General features: G+C 44.7%; 1 protein-coding gene across 3 annotated transcripts in view; it reads right to left on the bottom strand.

The window, feature by feature from the left end:
* Positions 1-23914, bottom strand: part of MYH7B (myosin heavy chain 7B) — a 75972-nt gene that overhangs the window by 29983 nt on the left and 22075 nt on the right. For all 3 annotated transcript variants that reach the window (XM_077251868.1, XM_077251869.1, XM_077251870.1), the window contains 4 exons: positions 2526-2613; positions 1633-1750; positions 751-874; positions 36-172 (listed from right to left, as the gene is read on the bottom strand). In XM_077251868.1, coding sequence (XP_077107983.1) covers positions 36-172; positions 751-874; positions 1633-1750; positions 2526-2613 — 467 coding nt within the window. The remainder of the gene's footprint in view (positions 1-35; positions 173-750; positions 875-1632; positions 1751-2525; positions 2614-23914) is intronic.

Here is a 23914-nt window from a genome sequence, read left to right as displayed (position 1 = left end):
ACAAAACAACTTTTAGATAAAGACTTGACATGTACCTTCTTGCAATGATTTTCTGGTACTCAATCCTCATGAGTCTTCCCCGGCTTCTAGCCTGCAGCATGGTGATAATCTTGGCCAAACGTTCATCTCTCATCTCTTCTAGTTGACCAAGCAAACCCGCCTTAAAGAAAACCTAAAGAAAAAAAATGTCTCTCTGTAAGTTACTTATTTGTAAAAATAGAAATGGTACCCAACTCCTTAGTGAATGAACATGATATTAAAGAAACTTTAAATTATTATATCCCTTAATATAATTCAAAATGTGCATTAATATCACAAAGTACAGTAGAGAGGTCAAGTGTAGCTCCAAGCTTATTCACTTTGTAAGGAAATGTTTGTAGTCTTATATCCTGAGCAAGAAAACTGATGTTAATAATTAAAGAAAATATCTGCATGGTCAGTTGTTTTATAGGTTTTTCAATATTACCTTTTATTAAATATACTTACTGGAAAGGCAGCTAACAAAGCTAATGATTTATACAATTATTAAATCAGCCAAAAGATGAAGTATGACAATAATGAGGGCTATAATATGAAGCTTTGAGGTTATATTGCTGAGCAATACATTTGATTATTACCAAAAATGTGGACATTCTTATGTAATTCACTAGTCTAGTCTATTACTGGTTTATCAAATATGTTTGTATGAAGAATTTAGTCATTTGTCAGAGATGTGTATTACTCGCGATGTCACTTTGGCTTGGCTGGTACCTTAGTGTGCCCGAACTTGTACTGTGAGTGATCAATGTCCAATGAACCCAATAGTTTTTCTGTGGCTTTTCTGCTGTCAACAAATTTGTCATCCGGGATTGCATTAGGATTGAGGATCCGATACCTGTGGATTTACAATGACAAACATTTTTATACCGATGTCAAAAACCAATTTAATTATTTCTTGATAACCATTATTTTTTGTATTGTGTTTCTAGAGCTATAACTCCACATTTCAGGATGGATGTGTCTGTAGAAAGTATAAATTCACTGTTATATTCATGACACCGTATTTACAGTCCAGGTTACAGTTGCAATGTTTGGCCCATCCACAGGTCTCCTGACCTGAACTAACAGCTTCATAGACATATTGTCTCAAGTCAGGAGACCTGTGGTTTGGCCAGACATTGTGGCTGTAACCTGGACCATAAAATATGGTCGCATTTGCAAACAAAATTAGAATAAAGTCCTCAGAACCCATTGACATCAGCATTATCGGGTGACAGTTTGATGTGTATGGGGGCATCATGACATGATATGAGGGGAGGATCCAACCTGCTATATTTCAGCGGCTGATCCTTGAGTTCTGTCTGTAGATAACCCACTAGCATAGAAGTCATTGTGGTCGAATAATCATTTGTCTGACAGCTATGTAATGTGTATTTTATTTTTTCCACCACATTAGCTGCAAATTTTTCCGACAAGTCCACGCTCGTTCAATTGATTAATACTAATATTATTGAAAGCCCTATCTGAGAGTATTTTTGTATACCCTAACTTGAGGCTGTTCCCCCCTCCACCCAAATACAGTTTCTATATTTGTGTCTCAACACTATGTTCAGCCTATTTGCTGCTGATACTAAGATTAAATAAGTTACACACCTCTGCTTAAATTCAGCATATAGAAGTCTGTTTGGGTAGCCTTTTCGGCAAATTCTAATGCCCTCCAAGACGCCATTGCACCTTAGTTGATGAAGGACCATAAATGGATCCATTGCACCTATAGGATAAAACAAATTTTGAAGGCACATCACAGACACTTACTTTTACCCATGTCCCTCTATATAAGATTATTAATTTCAATTGCTCTATTTGTATTATCAAGGTAAAGCCTTGATCACACACTTTTATGTCAACACCAGGAATGGATATTGAACAGGCTAAAGGTGGTTTTGTTTAAAGGCTTTTATGCCAGAATACTTGCACATAAAAATTACAAATTTTGATGCAATAAATAGCTGTGCAAAAACAACTCCTAATAAGTTTGGTGCATCTTACACCAGTGGGTATTCTTCAAGACTGGCATAGGAAATGCTATTCTTAACGAATCAGCCCCTGAAAGGCTTATACATCTTCTTTTAAACATTTATGCTTTTTTATGTAACTTACAGCCTTTTGTTCAGCACTTTTTCATAAGTGTGGTCACATCCTGAGTTGCCTGATTTTCGTATCTTTTGACAGATGATAGAAAACAGTTTTTTTTCTGCAGCTCAGATTTTTAGTAGTGTTTGTAATAACTAGGTGGAATTCATATTACATGCTGGAATCTATAGGATTCACCAGAATTCTATAAACGGGTCAGGTCTTTTCCACATTCCAAATCATCCACATTAACATGAAAACAGGCACAGCCGATATATAAGAATGGGGCAGGCAAGAAAAGTTTGATATAACTTGTTTAGAAAAATTGGCAGAAATTAGCATATGAACCCGATGACACTTTTAACTTCTAGTAATTCACTAACTCATTTGTGTGAGTTTCGCAGTTTTCTTACCTGGGGTTTTAGTCTCATTAGGGATAAGACATCTAACAAAGTGAGGCTGTGTTGATCTGAGATTAGTCATCAGTTTATTCAGATTTTCCTGAATGGAAAGGTACAAAGCTCAGTGAGAAATAGACCTATTTAATAAATTATTTTTTTTTCATTTTCTTTTTTACCATTTAAACAAACACACTCACACAAGAGTGCATCAGATTACAAAACTGTGTGTAGTTAAATAACGATAATAAAGGAACAATTCGCTTCCAACCATAAAAATGTAATGAAAATAAAAAATATATATATATACCGTATATAAATTTTGAACTATTAAAAAAGAAATATCATTCATTTTAAAGTGGTTTTAAAGAAAACATATGGAGCACACCACTCTCCTGCCTTGAGGCTTCCTTCTTGCCAGGAGGTGGAGTGCTCTTGATTGATTGGCAATGTGGACCGACCAGAGGCAATGTTGAACCACTGTCCTGAACTGTGTCCTTTCCGATGCTGCAACCAGATCCAGCTAGTTTCAGAGCAGCATTTACAAGCTCTTTTGAAAGTTTGAAAGTTCTTTACTCCTTGCCCTGGAGTACCAAACAACCTGCTTCTGTAAAAAGTAAAGTTAAAAATCCCTCCATTGTTGAGCGTGAAGAGGAATTTTATTAACAAGTGTATTGCAAAGTTGAACTGACGAAGAAAAAAAAGATTTTCCGGAACTGAAAACCATAAAATTAATCTTTTTATTTGAAATGACTAAAGGCATAGTGTACGCCAGAAACACGTAGGGTTTTAGCCTCAAGATGGATCTTTGTGTTTTTAAATTAATTTTCAATAAAAAGATTAATTTTCTGGATGGAAGTGCCAGAAAACCCTTTTTTTTTCCTTTGGTTCCACAATAGATGAGCTTCATCAGCAAGAATTTGCACCCATTTATCAACTTTCCAGCGTATCCCAAATAATATTGGCATGGTGAGCGTCTCTGTTTCTTATTTACCGTATTTTTCGGACTATAAGACGCACCGGACTATAAGACGCACCCCAAATTTGGGGTGAAAATTGCAGAAAAAAAGATTTTTTATAAGATGGGGGTCCGTCTTATTGTCCCAATTTAAGATCTCTTACCTGAGGGCAGGCAGTGGCAGAGCAGGGTCACAGGAGGCATGGTGGTGGCAGAGGTGAGGTGATGCTGAGGTGCGGTGGAACGGCGTGCACCTGAGCAGGGTCCCATCCTGCTTAGGTGGGCGACGCCATGGCCTGGTGTCCATGGGGAGGTTGCTGTGGCGGCGGCAGATGTGCGGTCACTTCCTCAGGTGGCAGCGGCCAGGGTCCCTTCCACATTTGAGGTGACACCACAGCAGTAGTGAAGGAGAGCAGCAGAGCTGGGTGGTTTTCCTGGTGGCGGCGGGCTTACCTGTTATGACCCCAATGGCAGAGGGTCTCAGAAATAATTACTAAGTCTGCAAACACAAAAACCAGCTCATAGGGCAGTGGTAACTGGGCTGACCATATATCTAATCCTAGCACCACAAATACCAGCAGCCGGGGAACGTGCCTACGTTGATTCTAGACGTCTCGCGCCAGCCGGAGAACTAACTAACCCTAGAAGGGAAAAGAAAGACCTTTCTTGCCTCCAGAGAAAAGACCCCAAAAGTTGGATACAAGCCCCCAACAAATAATAACGGTGAGGTAAGAGGAAAAGACAAACGTAAGAATGAGCTAGGTATTTAGCAAAGAGAGGCCCACTAGCTAATAGCAGAATATAGTAAGATAACTTATATGGTCAGCAAAAACCCTATCAAAATTATCCACGCTGAAATTCAAGAACCCCCGAACCGTCTAACGGCCCGGGGGGAGAACACCAGCCCCCTAGAGCTTCCAGCAAGGTCAGGAATCACATTTAGTACAAGCTGGACAAAAATGAGAGCAAGCAAATAACCCAAAAAACAAAGAAGCAGGACTTAGCTTAATTTAGCACGAACCGGGACCAGCAGATAGGAGCAAACAGAAAGGAACTGATTACAACGATGCCAGGCACTGGACTAAGGATCCAGGAAGTTTATATAGCAACACCCCTGGACTAACGGCCCAGGTGGGTGCAAACTGAGGGAAGAAACTGCCAGAGTAATATCACTAGTAACCACAAGAGGGAGCCAAAAAGTCTAATTCACAACAGTACCCCCCCCCTTAAGGAGGGGTCACCGAACCCTCACCAAGACCACCAGGGCGATCAGGATGAGCAGCGTGAAAGGCACGAACTAAATCGGCCGCATGCACATCAGAGGCAACCACCCAGGAATTATCCTCCTGACCATAGCCCTTCCACTTGACCAGATACTGAAGTCTCCGTCTGGAGAGACGAGAATCCAAGATCTTCTCCACCACGTACTCCAACTCGCCCTCAACCAACACCGGAGCAGGAGGCTCAGCAGAAGGAACCACAGGCACAACGTAGCGTCGCAACAAGGACCTATGGAACACGTTGTGAATGGCAAACGACACCGGAAGATCCAAGCGAAAGGACACTGGATTAAGGATTTCCAATATCTTGTAAGGACCGATGAAGCGAGGCTTAAATTTAGGAGAGGAGACCTTCATAGGAACAAATCGAGAAGACAGCCACACCAAATCCCCAACACGAAGTCGGGGACCCACACCGCGGCGGCGGTTGGCAAAACGCTGAGCCTTCTCCTGTGACAATTTTAAGTTGTCCACCACATGATTCCAGATCTGCTGCAACCTATCCACCACAGAATCTACCCCAGGACAGTCAGAAGGCTCCACATGTCCCGAGGAAAAACGAGGATGGAAACCAGAGTTGCAGAAAAATGGCGAAACCAAAGTAGCGGAACTAGCCCGATTATTAAGGGCAAACGCAGCCAACGGCAAGAAGGTCACCCAATCATCCTGATCTGCCGAAACAAAACACCTCAAATAAGCCTCCAGAGTCTGATTAGTTCGCTCCGTTTGTCCATTAGTCTGAGGATGAAAGGCAGACGAGAACGACAAATCAATGCCCATCCTAGCACAAAAGGATCGCCAGAACCTGGAAACAAACTGGGATCCTCTGTCAGACACAATATTCTCAGGAATGCCGTGTAAGCGAACCACATTCTGAAAGAACACAGGAACCAGATCGGAAGAGGAAGGCAGCTTAGGCAAAGGCACCAAATGGACCATTTTCGAAAAGCGATCACTGTTGTGATTTTGCTTTTTGCTCCCTCTAGTGGTCATTAATGATTTGACTCTGGAGCGTCTGTCTTTTTCTATATCCTCACCTGGGCCGTTAGTTCAGGGGCGTTGCTATATAAGCTCCCTGGACCTTCAGTTCAATGCCTGGCATCGTTGAAATCAGAGCTAATCTGTTGTGCTCTTGTCCTCTGATCCTGGTTCCTGTTTTTCTAGCTAAGTCTGCTTCTTTGCTTTTTGCTTTTGTTTTGTTTGGTATTTTTGTCCAGCTTGTTCCTATCTGTATCCTAACCTTTGCTGGAAGCTCTAGGGGGCTGGTGTTCTCCCCCCGGACCGTTAGACGGTTCGGGGGTTCTTGAATCTCCAGCGTGGATTTTTATAGGGTTTTTGTTGACCAGATAAGTTATCTTGCTATATTCTGCTATTAGTAAGCTGGCCTCTCTTTGCTGAACCTGGTTCATTTCTGTGTTTGTCATTTCCTCTTACCTCACCGTTATTATTTGTGGGGGGCTTGTATCTTGCTTTGGGGTCCCTTTCTCTGGAGGCAAGAGAGGTCTTTGTTTTCTTCTCCTAGGGGTAGTTAGATTCTCCGGCTGGCGCGAGTCATCTAGCGATCACCGTAGGCATGATCCCCGGCTACTTCTAGTGTTGGCGTTAGGAGTAGCTATTTGGTCAACCCAGTTACCACAGCCCTATGAGCTGGATTTTTGTATCTTGCAGACTTACACGTTCCTCTGAGACCCTGTCCACTGGGGTCATAACAGTATGCCAGGCCTTAGTGAGGGGTCACCGAACCCTCACCACGACCACCAGGGCGATCAGGATGAGCGGCGTGAAAGGCACGAACTAAATCGGCCGCATGAACATCAGAGGCGACCACCCAGGAATTATCTTCCTGACCATAGGGTGGTCCAGTGCATACAAGATTATGTTACCAGAAATCCTAGGTCTGAACCCAAGATTCCGATTCCTGAACTGTTTTCAGGAGACCGATTTAAGTTTAGGAATTTCAGGAATAATTGTAAATTATTTTTGTCCCTGAAACCTTGTTCGTCTGGAGACTCTGCTCAACAAGTAAAAATTGTTATTTCATTCTTACGGGGTGACCCTCAGGATTGGGCTTTTTCGTTGGCGCCAGGAGATCCGGCATTGGCTGATATTGATGCGTTTTTTCTGGCGCTCGGTTTACTTTATGAGGAACCCAATCTTGAGATTCAGGCAGAGAAAGCCTTGCTGGCTATGTCTCAGGGCCAGGACGAGGCTGAGGTGTATTGCCAAAAATTTCGGAAATGGTCCGTGCTGACACATTGGAACGAGTGTGCACTGGCCGCTAATTTTAGAAATGGCCTTTCTGAGGCCATTAAGAATGTTATGGTGGGTTTTCCCATTCCCACAGGTCTGAATGATACCATGTCCCTGGCTATTCAAATTGACCGGCGGTTGCGGGAGCGCAAAACCGCAAATTCCCTCATGTTGTTGTCTGAACAGACACCTGATGTGATGCAATGTGATAGAAAAACCGCAAATTCCCTCATGGTGTTGTCTGAACGGACACCTGATTTGATGCAATGTGATAGAATCCTGACTAGAAATGAGAGGAAAATTCATAGACGCCAGAATGGCTTGTGCTACTACTGTGGTGATTCTACACATGTTATCTCAGCATGCTCTAAACGTATATCTAAGGTTGTTAGTCCTGTCACCGTTGGTAATTTGCATCCTAAGTTTATTCTGTCTGTAACTTTGATTTGCTCACTGTCATCTTATCCTGTCATGGCGTTTGTAGATTCAGGTGCTGCCCTGAGTCTTATGGATCTCTCATTTGCTAAGCGCTGTGGTTTTATTCTTGAACCATTAGAAAATCCTATTCCTCTTAGGGGTATTGATGCTACGCCATTGGCAGAAAATAAGCCGCAGTATTGGACACAGGTTACCATGTGCATGACTCCTGAACACCGCGAGGTGATACGTTTTCTCGTTCTACATAAAATGCATGATTTGGTTGTTTTGGGGCTGCCATGGTTACAGACCCATAATCCAGTCCTTGACTGGAAGGCTATGTCAGTGTCTAGTTGGGGCTGTCGTGGTATTCATGAGGATTCCCTGCCTGTGTCTATTGCTTCTTCTACGCCTTCGGAAGTTCCGGAGTACTTGTCTGATTATCAGGATGTCTTTAGCGAGTCCAGGTCCAGTGCATTGCCTCCTCATAGTGAATGTGACTGTGCAATAGATTTGATTCCAGGCAGTAAATTTCCTAAGGGAAGACTGTTTAATCTGTCGATACCTGAACATACCGCTATGCGTTCATATATCAAGGAGTCTCTGGAGAAAGGACACATCCGTCCGTCTTCTTCCCCTCTTGGTGCGGGATTCTTTTTTGTGGCTAAAAAGGACGGATCTTTGAGGCCTTGTATTGACTATCGGCTTTTAAATAAGATCACTGTCAAATTTCAGTATCCTTTGCCGCTGTTGTCTGACTTGTTTGCCCGGATTAAAGGTGCCAAGTGGTTTACCAAGATAGACCTTCGTGGTGCGTACAACCTTGTGCGCATTAAGCAAGGGGATGAATGGAAAACCGCATTCAATACGCCCGAAGGTCATTTTGAGTACTTGGTGATGCCTTTTGGGCTCTCTAATGCCCCTTCAGTTTTTCAGTCCTTTATGCATGACATTTTCCGGAACTATCTGGATAAATTTCTGATCGTTTATCTGGATGATATTCTGGTTTTTTCTGATAATTGGGACTCGCATGTGGAGCAGGTCAGGATGGTCTTTAAAATTTTGCGTGAAAATTCTTTGTTTGTCAAGGGCTCAAAGTGTCTTTTTGGTGTACAGAAGGTTCCCTTTTTGGGGTTCATTTTTTCCCCTTCTGCTGTGGAGATGGACCCAGTCAAGGTCCGAGCTATTCTTGATTGGACTCAGCCCTCGTCAGTTAAGAGTCTTCAGAAGTTCTTGGGTTTCGCTAACTTCTACCGTCGTTTTATCGCTAACTTTTCTAGCATTGTGAAACCTTTGACGGATATGACCAAGAAGGGCTCCGATGTGGTTAATTGGGCTCCTGCTGCCGTGGAGGCTTTCCAGGAGTTGAAACGTCGGTTTACTTCGGCGCCTGTTTTGTGCCAGCCTGATGTCTCGCTTCCCTTTCAAGTTGAGGTGGATGCTTCAGAGATTGGAGCAGGGGCCGTTTTGTCGCAGAGAGGCCCTGGTTGCTCTGTTATGAGACCTTGCGCCTTTTTCTCTAGGAAGTTTTCGCCTGCGGAGCGAAATTATGATGTGGGCAATCGGGAGTTGTTGGCCATGAAATGGGCATTTGAGGAGTGGCGTCATTGGCTCGAGGGTGCTAAGCATCGTGTGGTGGTCTTGACTGATCACAAAAATCTGATGTATCTCGAGTCTGCTAAACGCCTGAATCCTAGACAGGCCCGCTGGTCATTGTTTTTCTCCCGTTTTGACTTTGTTGTCTCGTATTTACCAGGTTCAAAAAATGTGAAGGCCAATGCTCTTTCCAGGAGCTTTGTGCCTGATGCTCCTGGAGTCGCTGAACCTGTTGGTATTCTTAAGGATGGTATTATCTTGTCAGCTATTTCTCCAGATCTGCGACGTGTGTTGCAGAGATTTCAGGCTGATAGGCCTGATTCTTGTCCACCTGACAGACTGTTTGTGCCTGATAAGTGGACCAGCAGAGTCATTTCCGAGGTTCATTCCTCGGTGTTGGCAGGTCACCCAGGAATTTTTGGCACCAGAGATCTGGTGGCCAGATCCTTTTGGTGGCCTTCCTTGTCTAGGGATGTGCGGTCATTTGTACAGTCCTGTGGGACTTGTGCTCGAGCTAAGCCTTGCTGTTCTCGTGCCAGTGGGTTGCTCTTGCCCTTGCCTGTCCCTAAGAGACCTTGGACACATATCTCCATGGATTTCATTTCTGATCTTCCGGTGTCTCAGGGCATGTCTGTTATCTGGGTGATATGTGATCGCTTCTCCAAGATGATCCATTTGGTTCCTTTGCCTAAGCTGCCTTCCTCTTCCGATCTGGTTCCTGTGTTTTTCCAGAACGTGGTTCGTTTGCACGGCATCTCTGAGAATATTGTGTCAGACAGAGGATCCCAGTTCGTTTCCAGATTCTGGCGATCCTTTTGTAGTAGGATGGGCATTGACTTGTCGTTTTCGTCTGCTTTCCATCCTCAGACTAATGGACAGACGGAGCGAACTAATCAGACTTTGGAGGCTTATTTGAGGTGTTTTGTCTCTGCTGATCAGGACGATTGGGTGACCTTCTTGCCGTTAGCTGAGTTTGCCCTTAATAATCGGGCTAGTTCCGCCACCTTGGTTTCGCCGTTTTTCTGCAACTCTGGTTTCCACCCTCGTTTTTCTTCGGGTCATGTGGAACCTTCTGACTGCCCTGGGGTGGATTCTGTGGTGGATAGGTTGCAGCGGATCTGGAATCTTGTGGTGGACAACTTGAAGTTGTCACAGGAGAGGGCTCAGCGCTTTGCCAACCGCCGCCGCGGTGTGGGTCCCCGACTACGTGTTGGGGATTTGGTGTGGCTTTCTTCCCGCTTTGTTCCTATGAAGGTTTCCTCTCCCAAATTTAAACCTCGTTTTATTGGTCCTTACAAGATATTGGAAATTCTTAATCCTGTATCCTTTCGCCTGGATCTTCCTGTGTCGTTTGCTATCCACAACGTGTTTCATAGGTCCTTGTTGCGGCGGTACGTTGTGCCTGTGGTTCCTTCTGCTGAGCCTCCTGCTCCGGTGTTGGTTGAAGGCGAGTTGGAGTACGTGGTGGAGAAGATCTTGGATTCTCGTCTCTCCAGGCGGAGGCTTCAGTACCTGGTCAAGTGGAAGGGCTATGGTCAGGAAGATAATTCCTGGGTGGTCGCCTCTGATGTTCATGCGGCCGATTTAGTTCGTGCCTTTCACGCCGCTCATCCTGATCGCCCTGGTGGTCGTGGTGAGGGTTCGGTGACCCCTCACTAAGGGGGGGGTACTGTTGTGATTTTGCTTTTTGCTCCCTCTAGTGGTCATTAGTGATTTGACTCTGGAGCGTCTGTCTTTTTCTATATCCTCACCTGGGCCGTTAGTTCAGGGGCGTTGCTATATAAGCTCCCTGGACCTTCAGTTCAATGCCTGGCATCGTTGAAATCAGAGCTAATCTGTTGTGCTCTTGTCCTCTGATCCTGGTTCCTGTTTTTCTAGCTAAGTCTGCTTCTTTGCTTTTTGCTTTTGTTTTGTTTGGTATTTTTGTCCAGCTTGTTCCTATCTGTATCCTGACCTTTGCTGGAAGCTCTAGGGGGCTGGTGTTCTCCCCCCGGACCGTTAGACGGTTCGGGGGTTCTTGAATCTCCAGCGTGGATTTTTATAGGGTTTTTGTTGACCAGATAAGTTATCTTGCTATATTCTGCTATTAGTAAGCTGGCCTCTCTTTGCTGAACCTGGTTCATTTCTGTGTTTGTCATTTCCTCTTACCTCACCGTTATTATTTGTGGGGGGCTTGTATCTTGCTTTGGGGTCCCTTTCTCTGGAGGCAAGAGAGGTCTTTGTTTTCTTCTCCTAGGGGTAGTTAGATTCTCCGGCTGGCGCGAGTCATCTAGCGATCACCGTAGGCATGATCCCCGGCTACTTCTAGTGTTGGCGTTAGGAGTAGCTATTTGGTCAACCCAGTTACCACAGCCCTATGAGCTGGATTTTTGTATCTTGCAGACTTACACGTTCCTCTGAGACCCTGTCCACTGGGGTCATAACAGATCACATACCACCCAGATGACAGACATACCCTGAGACACCGGGAGATCAGAAATGAAATCCATGGAAATGTGTGTCCAAGGCCTCTTCGGGACAGGCAAGGGCAAGAGCAACCCGCTGGCACGAGAACAGCAAGGCTTAGCTCGAGCACAAGTCCCACAGGACTGCACAAATGACCGCACATCCCGTGACAAGGAAGGCCACCAAAAGGACCTAGCCACCAGATCTCTGGTGCCAAAAATTCCCGGATGACCTGCCAACACCGAGGAATGAACCTCGGAAATGACTCTGCTGGTCCACTTATCAGGAACAAACAGTCTGTCAGGTGGACAAGAGTCAGGTCTACCAGCCTGAAATCACTGCAACACGCGTCGCAAATCAGGAGAAATGGCTGACAAAATAACTCCCTCTTTAAGAATACCAACTGGTTCTGCGACTCCAGGAGAGTCAGGCACAAAGCTCCTTGAAAGAGCATCAGCCTTCACATTCTTTGAACCTGGTAAATACGAGACCACAAAGTCAAAACGGGAGAAAAACAATGACCAGCGGGCCTGTCTAGGATTCAGGCGTTTAGCAGACTCGAGATACATCAAATTTTTGTGATCAGTCAAGACCACCACACGATGCTTAGCACCCTCGAGCCAATGACGCCACTCCTCAAATGCCCACTTCATGGCCAGCAACTCCCGATTGCCAACATCATAATTCCGCTCAGCAGGCGAAAACTTCCTAGAGAAGAAAGCACATGGTCTCATTACCGAGCAACCAGGGCCTCTCTGTGACAAAACGGCCCCTGCCCCAATCTCAGAAGCATCCACTTCGACCTGAAAGGGAAGTGAGACATCAGGCTGGCACAAAACAGGCGCCGAAGTAAACCGGCGTTTCAACTCCTGGAACGCCTCCACGGCTGCAGGAGCCCAGTTAGCAACATCAGAACCTTTCTTGGTCATATCCGTCAAAGGTTTAACAACGCTAGAAAAATTAGCGATAAAACGACGGTAGAAGTTATCAAAACCCAAGAACTTCTGAAGACTCTTAACTGACGTGGGTTGAGTCCACTCATGAATAGCTCGGACCTTGACTGGGTCCATCTCCACAGCAGAAGGGGAAAAAATAAACCCCAAAAAGGGAACCTTCTGTACTCCAAAGAGACACTTTGAGCCCTTAACAAACAAAGCATTCTCACGCAAAACCTGAAACACCATCCTGACCTGCTCCACATGTGAGTCCCAATCTTCAGAGAAAACCAGAATATCATCCAGATAAACAATCATAAATTTATCCAGATACTTCCGGAAAATATCATGCATCAAGGACTGAAACACTGAGGGAGCATTAGAGAGCCCAAAAGGCATCACCAAGTACTCAAAATGACCTTCGGGCGTATTAAATGCAGTCTTCCATTCATCTCCTTGCTTAATGCGCACAAGGTTGTACGCACCACGAAGATCTATCTTGGTGAACCACTTGGCACCTTTAATCCGGGCAAACAAGTCCGACAACAGAGGCAAAGGATACTGAAATTTAACAGTGATTTTATTCAGAAGCCGATAGTCTATACAAGGTCTCAAAGATCCGTCCTTCTTGGCCACAAAAAAGAATCCCGCACCAAGAGGGGAAGAGGATGGACGGATATGCCCCTTCTCCAGAGACTCCTTGATATACGAACGCATTGCGGCATGCTCAGGTACAGACAGATTAAATAATCTTCCCTTAGGAAATTTACTACCTGGAATCAAATCTATGGCGCAGTCACAGTCCCTATGAGGAGGCAGAGCACCGGATCTGGACTCGCTGAACACATCCTGATAATCAGACAAATACTCAGGAACTTCCGAAGGAGTAGAGGAAGCAACAGACACCGGCGGGGAATCAGCATGAATTCCCTGACAGCCCCAACTTGACACAGACATTGCCTTCCAATCCAAGACTGGATTGTGGGTCTGTAACCATGGCAGCCCCAAAACGACCAAATTATGCATTTTATGCAGAACAAGAAAACGAATCACCTCCCGATGTTCAGGAGTCATGCACATGGTTACCTGCGTCCAAAACTGCGGTTTATTTTCCGCCAATGGCGTAGCATCAATACCTCTAAGAGGAATAGGATTTACCAACGGTTCAAGAACAAAACCACAGCGCTTGGCAAATGACAGATCCATAAGACTCAGGGCAGCACCTGAATCCACAAACGCCATAACAGGGTAAGAAGACAATGAGCAAATTAAAGTCACAGACAAAATAAATTTAGGTTGCAAATTACCAATGGCGACAGGACTAACAACCCTTGTTAGGCGTTTAGAGCATGCTGATATAACATGTGTAGAATCACCACAGTAAAAACACAACCCATTCTGACGTCTATGATTTTTCCGCTCATTTCTAGTCTGAATTCTATCACATTGCATTAAATCAGGTGTTTGTTCAGACAACACCACCAGAGGATTAGCGGTTTTGCGCTCCCGCAAACGCCGGTCAATTTGAATAGCCAGCGCCATGGAATCATTCAGACTTGTAGGAATGGGGAAACCCACCATCACATTCTTAATAGCTTCAGAAAGGCCATTTCTGAAATTTGCGGCCAGAGCACACTCATTCCACTGAGTAAGCACGGACCATTTCCGAAATTTTTGGCAATACACTTCAGCTTCATCCTGGCCCTGAGAAATAGCCAGCAAGGCTTTTTCTGCCTGAACTTCAAGATTGGGTTCCTCATAAAGCAATCCGAGCGCCAGAAAAAACGCATCAATATTTGCCAATGCCGGATCTCCTGGAGCTAGCGAGAAAGCCCAATCCTGAGGGTCGCCCCGTAAAAAATAAATAACAATTTTAACTTGCTGAGCTGAATCTCCAGATGAACGGGGTCTCAGAGAAAGAAACAATTTACAATTATTCTTGAAATTCCTAAACCTAAATCGGTCTCCAGAAAACAGTTCAGGAATAGGTATTTTAGGTTCAGACATAGGACTACTGGTAACAAAATCTTGTATGCCCTGCACACGAGCAGCAAGCTGGTCTACACTTGTAATCAAGGTCTGGACATTCATGTCTGCAGCAAGCACAAGCCACTCAAAGGTAAAGGGGAGAAAGAGAGGAAAAAAAAAAAAAAAACTCAGAATTTCCTTTCTTATTATCCCACTTCTGCAATGCATAAACATTCAATGTTAGCCTGGCATACTGTTATGACCCCAATGGCAGAGGGTCTCAGAAATAATTACTAAGTCTGCAAACACAAAAACCAGCTCATAGGGCAGTGGTAACTGGGCTGACCATATATCTAATCCTAGCACCACAAATACCAGCAGCCGGGGAACGTGCCTACGTTGATTCTAGACGTCTCGTGCCAGCCGGAGAACTAACTAACCCTAGAAGGGAAAAGAAAGACCTTTCTTGCCTCCAGAGAAAAGACCCCAAAAGTTGGATACAAGCCCCCAACAAATAATAACGGTGAGGTAAGAGGAAAAGACAAACGTAAGAATGAGCTAGGTATTTAGCAAAGAGAGGCCCACTAGCTAATAGCAGAATATAGTAAGATAACTTATATGGTCAGCAAAAACCCTATCAAAATTATCCACGCTGAAATTCAAGAACCCCCGAACCGTCTAACGGCCCGGGGGGAGAACACCAGCCCCCTAGAGCTTCCACCAAGGTCAGGAATCACATTTAGTACAAGCTGGACAAAAATGAGAGCAAGCAAATAACCCAAAAAACAAAGAAGCAGGACTTAGCTTAATTTAGCACGAACCGGGACCAGCAGATAGGAGCAAACAGAAAGGAACTGATTACAACGATGCCAGGCACTGGACTAAGGATCCAGGAAGTTTATAAAGCAACACCCCTGGACTAACGGCCCAGGTGGGTGCAAACTGAGGGAAGAAACTCCCAGAGTAATATCACTAGTAACCACAAGAGGGAGCCAAAAAGTCTAATTCACAACACTTACCGGCATTGTGGCGGTGACAGAGGTGCGGGCATGATGTGGCACGGTGAGCTGTATGGCGTGAGCAGGTCCCATCCATATTTGAGGTGAATCCACGGCCTGGTATTGATGGAGAGCAGCAGCGCTGGTGAGTTACGGTATTTTCCGGTGGCGGCGGCCATCTTGCTGAGGCCGCGCGTGCGCAGATTCACTACTCTGCGTCCCAGGGCTTCAGGAAAATGGCCGCCACGATCTCCATCTGCGCATGCGCGGCCTCCCGCGGCCATTTTCCTGGAGCCCTGGGACGCAGAGTAGTGAATCTGCGCACGCTCGGCCTCAGCAAGATGGCCGCCGCCACCGGAAAATACCGTAACTCACCCGCGCTGCTGCTCTCCATCAATACCGGGCCGCGGATTCACCTCATATGTGCACAAGACCCTGCTCACGCCATACAGCTCACCGCACCACATCATCCCCGCACCTCTGTCGCCGCCACAATGCCGGTAAGCCTGCGTTCCGAATATAAGACGCACCCCCCATTTTCCTCACAATTTTTTGGGGGAAAAAGTGCGTCTTGTATGCCGAAAAATACGGTATATTGCAAAGTTGCTTGTTTGTACAAGCACTTTGCAGTTTTAACCATTTTTGGATAATGAGACTAACCCTTTAAGGCTTCCCAAAGTGCATTCATTCCAGATTTTAAGTTTCCTACCTTATTTTCCTGTTTGTTTCTGTGTGCTCTGGAGTGGGAGGCAGCACAGACTTAAAGTGATGTTCAAGATATGGATTTAACTAAACATCACTGCAAGTCTTAACTTCCTCACTCTCATAATGGTGATTTTCCTAATGTGATCATCACAAATCTAAATGCAGTTTTAATTTTGACATTAAAATACAGGAAAAATATAAATCTTAGCCAGTAGATAGAAAAATATTACAATTTGAGAATCCTCGATGGTTGATACCTTTTAATGGCTAACTAAAAAGATGGTAACAAATTGTAAGCTTTCGAGACTACTCAGGTCTCTTCATCAGGCATACAATCTTCGAGACTACTCAGGTCTCTTCATCAGGCATACAATGTTCTATGTCTGATGAAGAGACCTGATTAGTCTCGAAAGCTTGGAATTTGTTACCATCTTTTTCAGTTAGCCATTAAAAGGTATCAACCACCGAGGACTCTCAAATTGTAATATTTTTCTACATAGAAGTATGCATGTATGCCATGTTAAATCTCTCAATAGACACATACAGTGGCATGTAAAAGTTTGGGCACCCCTTGTCAAAATAACTTTTATTGTGAACAATTTAACAAGTTGAAGATAAAATGATCTGTGTTGTGAATTCCGTTCTCGGACTCCCTCCTGTGGCCATGAATGGTACTTTGGTGAGTTCTGTCCTTGGACTCCCTCTAGTGGCTTTGAGTGGAACTGCTGGTCCTTGAGGTTGGCTTTCTCAGCTGCCCTCGTTTATTGCTATGCTGGCTTTCCTATTTAACTCCACTCAGATCGTTACTTCATGCCAGCTGTCAATGTCTCAGTATTGGTTCAGATCTCTTTTGGACTTCTCAGATGACCTGTCTACTCCAGCAGAAGCTAAGTTCCTGCTAGTTCATTTGTTGTTACTGCTTCCTGAATATATTTCTTAGTATTGCTATTTCTAGTCCAGCTTGCTATCATGATATTTCCTTGCTAGCTGGAAGCTCTGGGGGTGCAGAGTTGCACCTCCACACCGTGAGTCGGTGTGGAGGTCTTTTTGCATACTCTGCGTGGTTTTTGTAGTTTTTTGTGCTGACCGCATAGTTCCCTTTTCTATCCTCTGACTATTTAGTGAAGACTGGCCTCCTTTGCTAAAACCTGTTTCATTCCTGTGTTTGTGACTTTCCTCTAAACTCACAGTCAATATATGTGGGGGGCTGCCTTTTCCTTTGGGGAATTTATCTGAGGCAAGGTAAGGCTTCTATTTCTATCTTTAGGGGTAGTTAGCTCTTAGGCTGTGAAGAGGCGTCTAGGGAGAGTTAGGTATGCTCCACGGCTATTTCTAGTGTGTGTGATAGGAGTAGGGTTTGCGGTCAGCAGAGTTTCCACTTCGCCAGAGCTTGTCCCGTTTACAAGTTTAACCATCAGGTCATTCCGGGTGCACCTAACCACCAGGTCCATAACAGTACAGCTGGCCATCAAAGTGTTAATGCATCTCAAAAGAGGGATAAGAGAAGTTCTGAACCCATTTTTTTTTCTTTGCAGTGTGTTTTGTCTCTCTTTTCCCCTTAACCTCTGGGTGGTTCAGGACTCAGGTATAGATATGGATATTCAAGGTCTGTCCTCTTGTGTAGAGCAACTCACTGCAAGGGTGCAAAGCATTCAAGATTATGTAGTTCAGAATCCGATGTTAGAGCCTAGAATTCCAATTCCTGATTTGTTTTCTGGGGATAGATCTAAGTTTCTGAATTTCAAAAATAATTGTAGACTTTCTTGCTTTGAAACCCCGCTCCTCTGGTGACCCCATTCAGCAAGTCAAAATTGTTATTTCTTTGTTACGTGGCGACCCTCAAGACTGGGCATTCTCCCTTGCGCGAGGAGATCCTGCATTGCTTAATGTAGATGCGTTTTTTCTGGCGCTTGGATTGCTTTATGACGAACCGAATTCAGTGGATCAGGCAGAGAGAATCTTGCTGGCTTTGTGTCAGGGTCAGGATGAAGCGGAGGTATATTGCCAGAAGTTTAGAAAATGGTCTGTCCTTACTCAATGGAATGAGTGTGCCCTGGCAGCAATTTTTAGAAAGGGTCTTTCTGAAGCCCTTAAGGATGTTATGGTGGGGTTTCCCACGCCTGCTGGTTTGAATGAATCAATGTCCTTGGCCATTCAAATTGATCGGCGTTTGCGCGAGCGCAAAGTTGTGCACCATTTGGCGGTGTCCTTTGAGCAGAGGCCTGAGCCTATGCAAATTGATAGGACTTTGACCAGAGCTGAACGGCAAGAACACAGACGTCCGAATGGGCTGTGTTTTTACTGTGGTGACTCCACTCATGCTATCTCTGATTGTCCTAAGCGCACTAAGCGGTTTGCTAGGTCTGTCACCATTGGTACTGTACAGCCTAAATTTCTTTTGCCTGTTACTCTGATTTGCTCTTTGTCGTCCTACTCTGTTATGGCATTTGTGGATTCGGGCGCTGCCCTGAATTTGATGGACTTGGAGTTTGCCAGGCACTGTGGTTTTTCCTTGGAGCCTTTGCAATATCCTATTCCATTAAGGGGAATTGATGCTACGCCTTTGGCCAAGAATAAACCTCAGTACTGGACTCAGTTGACCATGTGCATGGCTCCTGCACATCAGGAAGATATTCGCTTTTTGGTGTTGCATAATTTGCATGATGTGGTCGTGTTGGGTTTGCCATGGCTACAGGTTCATAATCCAGTATTGGATTGGAAATCAATGTCTGTGTCTAGTTGGGGTTGTCAAGGGGTACATGGCGATCTTCCGTTGATGTCAATTTCTTCTTCCACTCCTTCTGAAGTCCCTGAGTTCTTGTCGGATTACCGGGATGTATTTGATGAAACTAAATCTAGTGCTCTACCTCCTCATAGGGATTGTGATTGTGCTATTAATTTGATTCCTGGTAGTAAGTTCCCTAAGGGCCGACTTTTCAATTTATCTGTGCCAGAACATGCCGCTATGCGGAGTTATATAAAGGAGTCCTTGGAGAAAGGGCATATTCGCCCGTCTTCGTCACCGTTGGGAGCAGGGTTCTTTTTTGTGGCCAAGAAGGATGGTTCTCTGAGACCTTGTATAGATTACCGCCTCCTCAATAAAATCACGGTCAAATTTCAGTACCCTTTGCCTCTGCTGTCAGATTTGTTTGCTCGGATTAAGGGGGCTAGTTGGTTCACCAAGATAGATCTTCGAGGGGCGTATAACCTTGTGCGTATTAAACAGGGCGATGAATGGAAGACAGCATTTAATACGCCCGAGGGCCATTTTGAGTACCTGGTGATGCCTTTTGGGCTTTCTAATGCTCCATCTGTGTTTCAGTCCTTTATGCATGACATCTTCCGAAAGTATCTGGATAGATTCTTGATTGTATATTTGGATGATATTCTGGTCTTTTCGGATGATTGGGAGTCTCATGTTAAGCAGGTCAGAATGGTATTCCAGGTCCTTCGTGCTAGTTCCCTGTTTGTGAAGGGGTCTAAATGTCTCTTCGGAGTTCAGAAGGTTTCCTTTTTGGGCTTCATTTTTTCCCCTTCTACTATCGAGATGGATCCTGTTAAAGTTCAAGCCATTTATGATTGGACTCAACCTACATCGGTGAAGAGCCTTCAGAAATTCCTGGGCTTTGCTAATTTTTACCGTAGCTTCATCGCTAACTTTTCTAGCGTGGTTAAACCTTTGACTGATTTGACCAAGAAAGGTGCTGATGTGGTGAATTGGTCCTCTGCGGCCATTGAGGCTTTTCAGGAGTTGAAACGTCGCTTTTCGTCGGCCCCTGTGTTGTGTCAGCCAGATGTTTCGCTCTCTTTTCAGGTCGAGGTTGATGCTTCTGAGATTGGAGCAGGGGCTGTTTTGTCTCAAAGAAGTTCTGATTGCTCTGTGATGAAGCCATGGGCCTTCTTTTCTAGAAAGTTTTCACCTGCTGAGCGTAATTATGATGTTGGCAATCGGGAGTTGCTGGCTATGAAGTGGGCATTCGAGGAGTGGCGACATTGGCTTGAGGGAGCCAAGCACCGCGTGGTGGTCTTGACGGATCACAAGAATCTGACTTATCTCGAGTCTGCCAAGCGGTTGAATCCTAGACAGGCTCGATGGTCGCTGTTTTTCTCCCGTTTCGATTTTGTGGTCTCCTACCTTCCAGGTACTAAGAATGTGAAGGCTGATGCCCTTTCTAGGAGTTTTGTGCCTGATTCTCTGGGAGTCCCTGAGCTGGCTGGTGTTCTCAAAGAGGGGGTAATTCTGTCTGCCATCTCCCCTAATTTGCGGCGGGTGCTGCAGGAGTTTCATACTGATAGACCTGACCGTTGTCCAGCGGAGAAACTGTTTGTCCCGGATAGATGAACTAGTAGAGTTATTTCGGAGGTTCATTGTTCAGTGTTGGTTGGTCATCCTGGGATTTTTGGTACCAGAGATTTGGTGGCTAGGTCCTTCTGGTGGCCTTCCTTGTCACGGGATGTGCGTTCTTTTGTGCAGTCCTGTGAGACTTGTGCTCGGGCCAAGCCCTGCTGTTCTCGTGCCAGTGGGTTACTTTTGCCCTTGCCGGTCCCGAAAAGGCCCTGGACGCATATTTCCATGGATTTTATTTCTGATCTTCCTGTCTCTCAAAGGATGTCTGTCATCTGGGTGGTCTGTGATCGCTTTTCTAAGATGGTCCATTTGGTACCCCTGCCTAAATTACCTTCCTCCTCTGATTTGGTCCCATTATTTTTTCAGCATGTGGTTCATTTGCATGGCATTCCGGAGAACATTGTGTCGGACAGAGGTTCCCAGTTTGTCTCTAGGTTTTGGCGGTCTTTTTGTGCGAAGATGGGCATTGATTTGTCTTTTTCTTCGGCTTTCCATCCTCAGACAAATGGCCAAACCGAACGAACCAATCAGACTTTGGAAACCTATCTGAGATGCTTTGTTTCTGCTGATCAGGATGATTGGGTGACCTTCTTGCCTTTGGCTGAGTTCGCCCTTAATAATCGGGCTAGTTCGGCTACTTTGGTTTCGCCTTTTTATTGCAATTCTGGTTTTCATCCTCATTTTTCTTCAGGGCAGGTTGAGCCTTCTGACTGTCCTGGTGTGGATTCCGTGGTGGACAGGTTGCAGCAAATTTGGACTCACGTAGTGGACAATTTGACGTTGTCCCAGGAGAAGGCTCAACGTTTCGCTAACCGCCGTCGCTGTGTTGGTCCCCGACTTCGTGTGGGGGATTTGGTTTGGTTGTCTTCTCGTTATGTTCCTATGAAGGTTTCTTCTCCTAAGTTTAAGCCTCGTTTCATTGGTCCTTATAAGATTTCTGAAATTCTCAACCCTGTGTCATTTCGTTTGGTCCTTCCAGCTTCTTTTGCCATCCACAATGTGTTCCATAGGTCTTTGTTGCGGAGATATGTGGCACCTATGGTTCCCTCCGTTGATCCTCCTGCTCCGGTGTTGGTCGAGGGGGAGTTGGAGTATGTGGTAGAGAAGATTTTGGATTCTCGTATTTCAAGACGGAAGCTTCAGTACTTGGTTAAATGGAAGGGCTATGGTCAGGAGGATAATTCCTGGGTTGCTACCTCCGATGTCCATGCTGCCGATTTAGTTTGTGCCTTTCATTTGGCTCGTCCTGATCGGCCTGGGGGCCCTGGTGAGGGTTCGGTGACCCCTCCTCAAGGAGGGGGTACTGTTGTGAATTCCGTTCTCGGACTCCCTCCTGTGGCCATGAATGGTACTTTGGTGAGTTCTGTCCTTGGACTCCCTCTAGTGGCTTTGAGTGGAACTGCTGGTCCTTGAGGTTGGCTTTCTCAGCTGCCCTCGTTTATTGCTATGCTGGCTTTCCTATTTAACTCCACTCAGATCGTTACTTCATGCCAGCTGTCAATGTCTCAGTATTGGTTCAGATCTCTTTTGGACTTCTCAGATGACCTGTCTACTCCAGCAGAAGCTAAGTTCCTGCTAGTTCATTTGTTGTTACTGCTTCCTGAATATATTTCTTAGTATTGCTATTTCTAGTCCAGCTTGCTATCATGATATTTCCTTGCTAGCTGGAAGCTCTGGGGGTGCAGAGTTGCACCTCCACACCGTGAGTCGGTGTGGAGGTCTTTTTGCATACTCTGCGTGGTTTTTGTAGTTTTTTGTGCTGACCGCATAGTTCCCTTTTCTATCCTCTGACTATTTAGTGAAGACTGGCCTCCTTTGCTAAAACCTGTTTCATTCCTGTGTTTGTGACTTTCCTCTAAACTCACAGTCAATATATGTGGGGGGCTGCCTTTTCCTTTGGGGAATTTCTCTGAGGCAAGGTAAGGCTTCTATTTCTATCTTTAGGGGTAGTTAGCTCTTAGGCTGTGAAGAGGCGTCTAGGGAGAGTTAGGTACGCTCCACGGCTATTTCTAGTGTGTGTGATAGGAGTAGGGTTTGTGGTCAGCAGAGTTCCCACTTCCCCAGAGCTTGTCCCGTTTACTAGTTTAACCATCAGGTCATTCCGGGTGCACCTAACCACCAGGTCCATAACAGATTTCTAAAAGGGCCAAAGTTAAAGATGACACATTTCCTTTGTAGTTTAGGAAAATTTATATATATATTGTAATTTTTTTACATTTTAAAAACTACAAAAAGGAAAATGGGCCGATGCAGAAGTTTGGGCACCCTGCATGGTTAGTACCTAGTAGCTCCCGCTTTTGAAATTATCACAGCTTGTAAATTCTTCTTGTAGCCAGCCAAGTATCTTTCAATTCTTGTTTGAGGGATTTTCATCCATTCTTCCTTGGAAAATTCTTCCAGTTCTGTGATATTCTTGGGTCATCTTACATGCACTGCTATTTTGAGGTCTAGCCACAAATTTTCAATGATGTTCAGGTCAGGGGACTGTGAGGGTTATTGTAAAACCTTCACCTTGCACCATTTGAGGTAGTCTGTTGTGGATTTTGACATTTGTAGAAGCCATCCTCTTTTCAACTTCAGCTTTTTTATAGATTGTGTTATGTTTGCATCAAGAATTTATTGAAATTTCATTGAATCCATTCTTCCCTCTACCAGTGAAATGTTCTCCATGCCATTGGCTACAGAACAACCCTAAAGCATGATTGAGCCACCCTCAAGTTTAATGGCTAGAGATATATTTTCCGGAAATTCAGTGCTTTTTTTACTCCACACAAACCTTTGATCATTGTGGCCAAAGAGTACTGTTTTAACCTCATCGGTCCACAGTATTTGTTTTCAAAATGCATCAGGTTTGTTTAGATGTTCTTTTGCATACTTCTGATGCTGAATTTTATAGTGAGGATGCAGGAGAGGTTTTCTTCTGAAGGCCATATTAGTACAGGTGTCTCTGAAAAGTAGAACAATGTACCACAACTCCAGAGTCTGGTAAATCTTTCTGAGGGTCTTTTGCAGTCAAGAAGGGGTTCTGATTTGCCTCTCTAGCAATCCTACGAGCAGCTCTCACTGAAATTTTGCTTGCTTTTCCAGACCTTATCTGGACCTCCACTGTTCCTGATAACTGCCATTTCTTAATTTCATTTCAAACTGAGAAAAGAGAAATTTGAAAAATCTTTACTATCTTCTTATAGCCTTCTCCTGCTTTGTGGACCACCACTATTTTCATTTTCAGAGTGCAAGGCAGCGGCTTAGAATAACCCATGACTGTTGTATTTTGGCACAAGGTTAGAGGTGGCTAGGTTTTTATAAAGCTGGGAAATTTGCATCAACTGCCCTTTCCTAACGATGATAGTAAACAAGCCATAACTCTAACAGGCTAATTAAGGTCTGAAACCTTGGTCAAAGTTATTTTAGCACAGAAAAATCCAAGGGTGCCCAAACCTTTGCATAGGCCCATTTTCCTTTTTGTAATTTTTAAAATGTAAAAAATGACAATATATTTTATTT

The sequence above is a fragment of the Ranitomeya variabilis genome, chromosome 4 (assembly GCF_051348905.1).
Source record: "Ranitomeya variabilis isolate aRanVar5 chromosome 4, aRanVar5.hap1, whole genome shotgun sequence".
Lineage (NCBI taxonomy): Eukaryota > Metazoa > Chordata > Amphibia > Anura > Dendrobatidae > Ranitomeya > Ranitomeya variabilis.
Note: the sequence above shows the minus strand (reverse complement) of the source record. Positions and strands in the feature narration are given on the sequence as shown.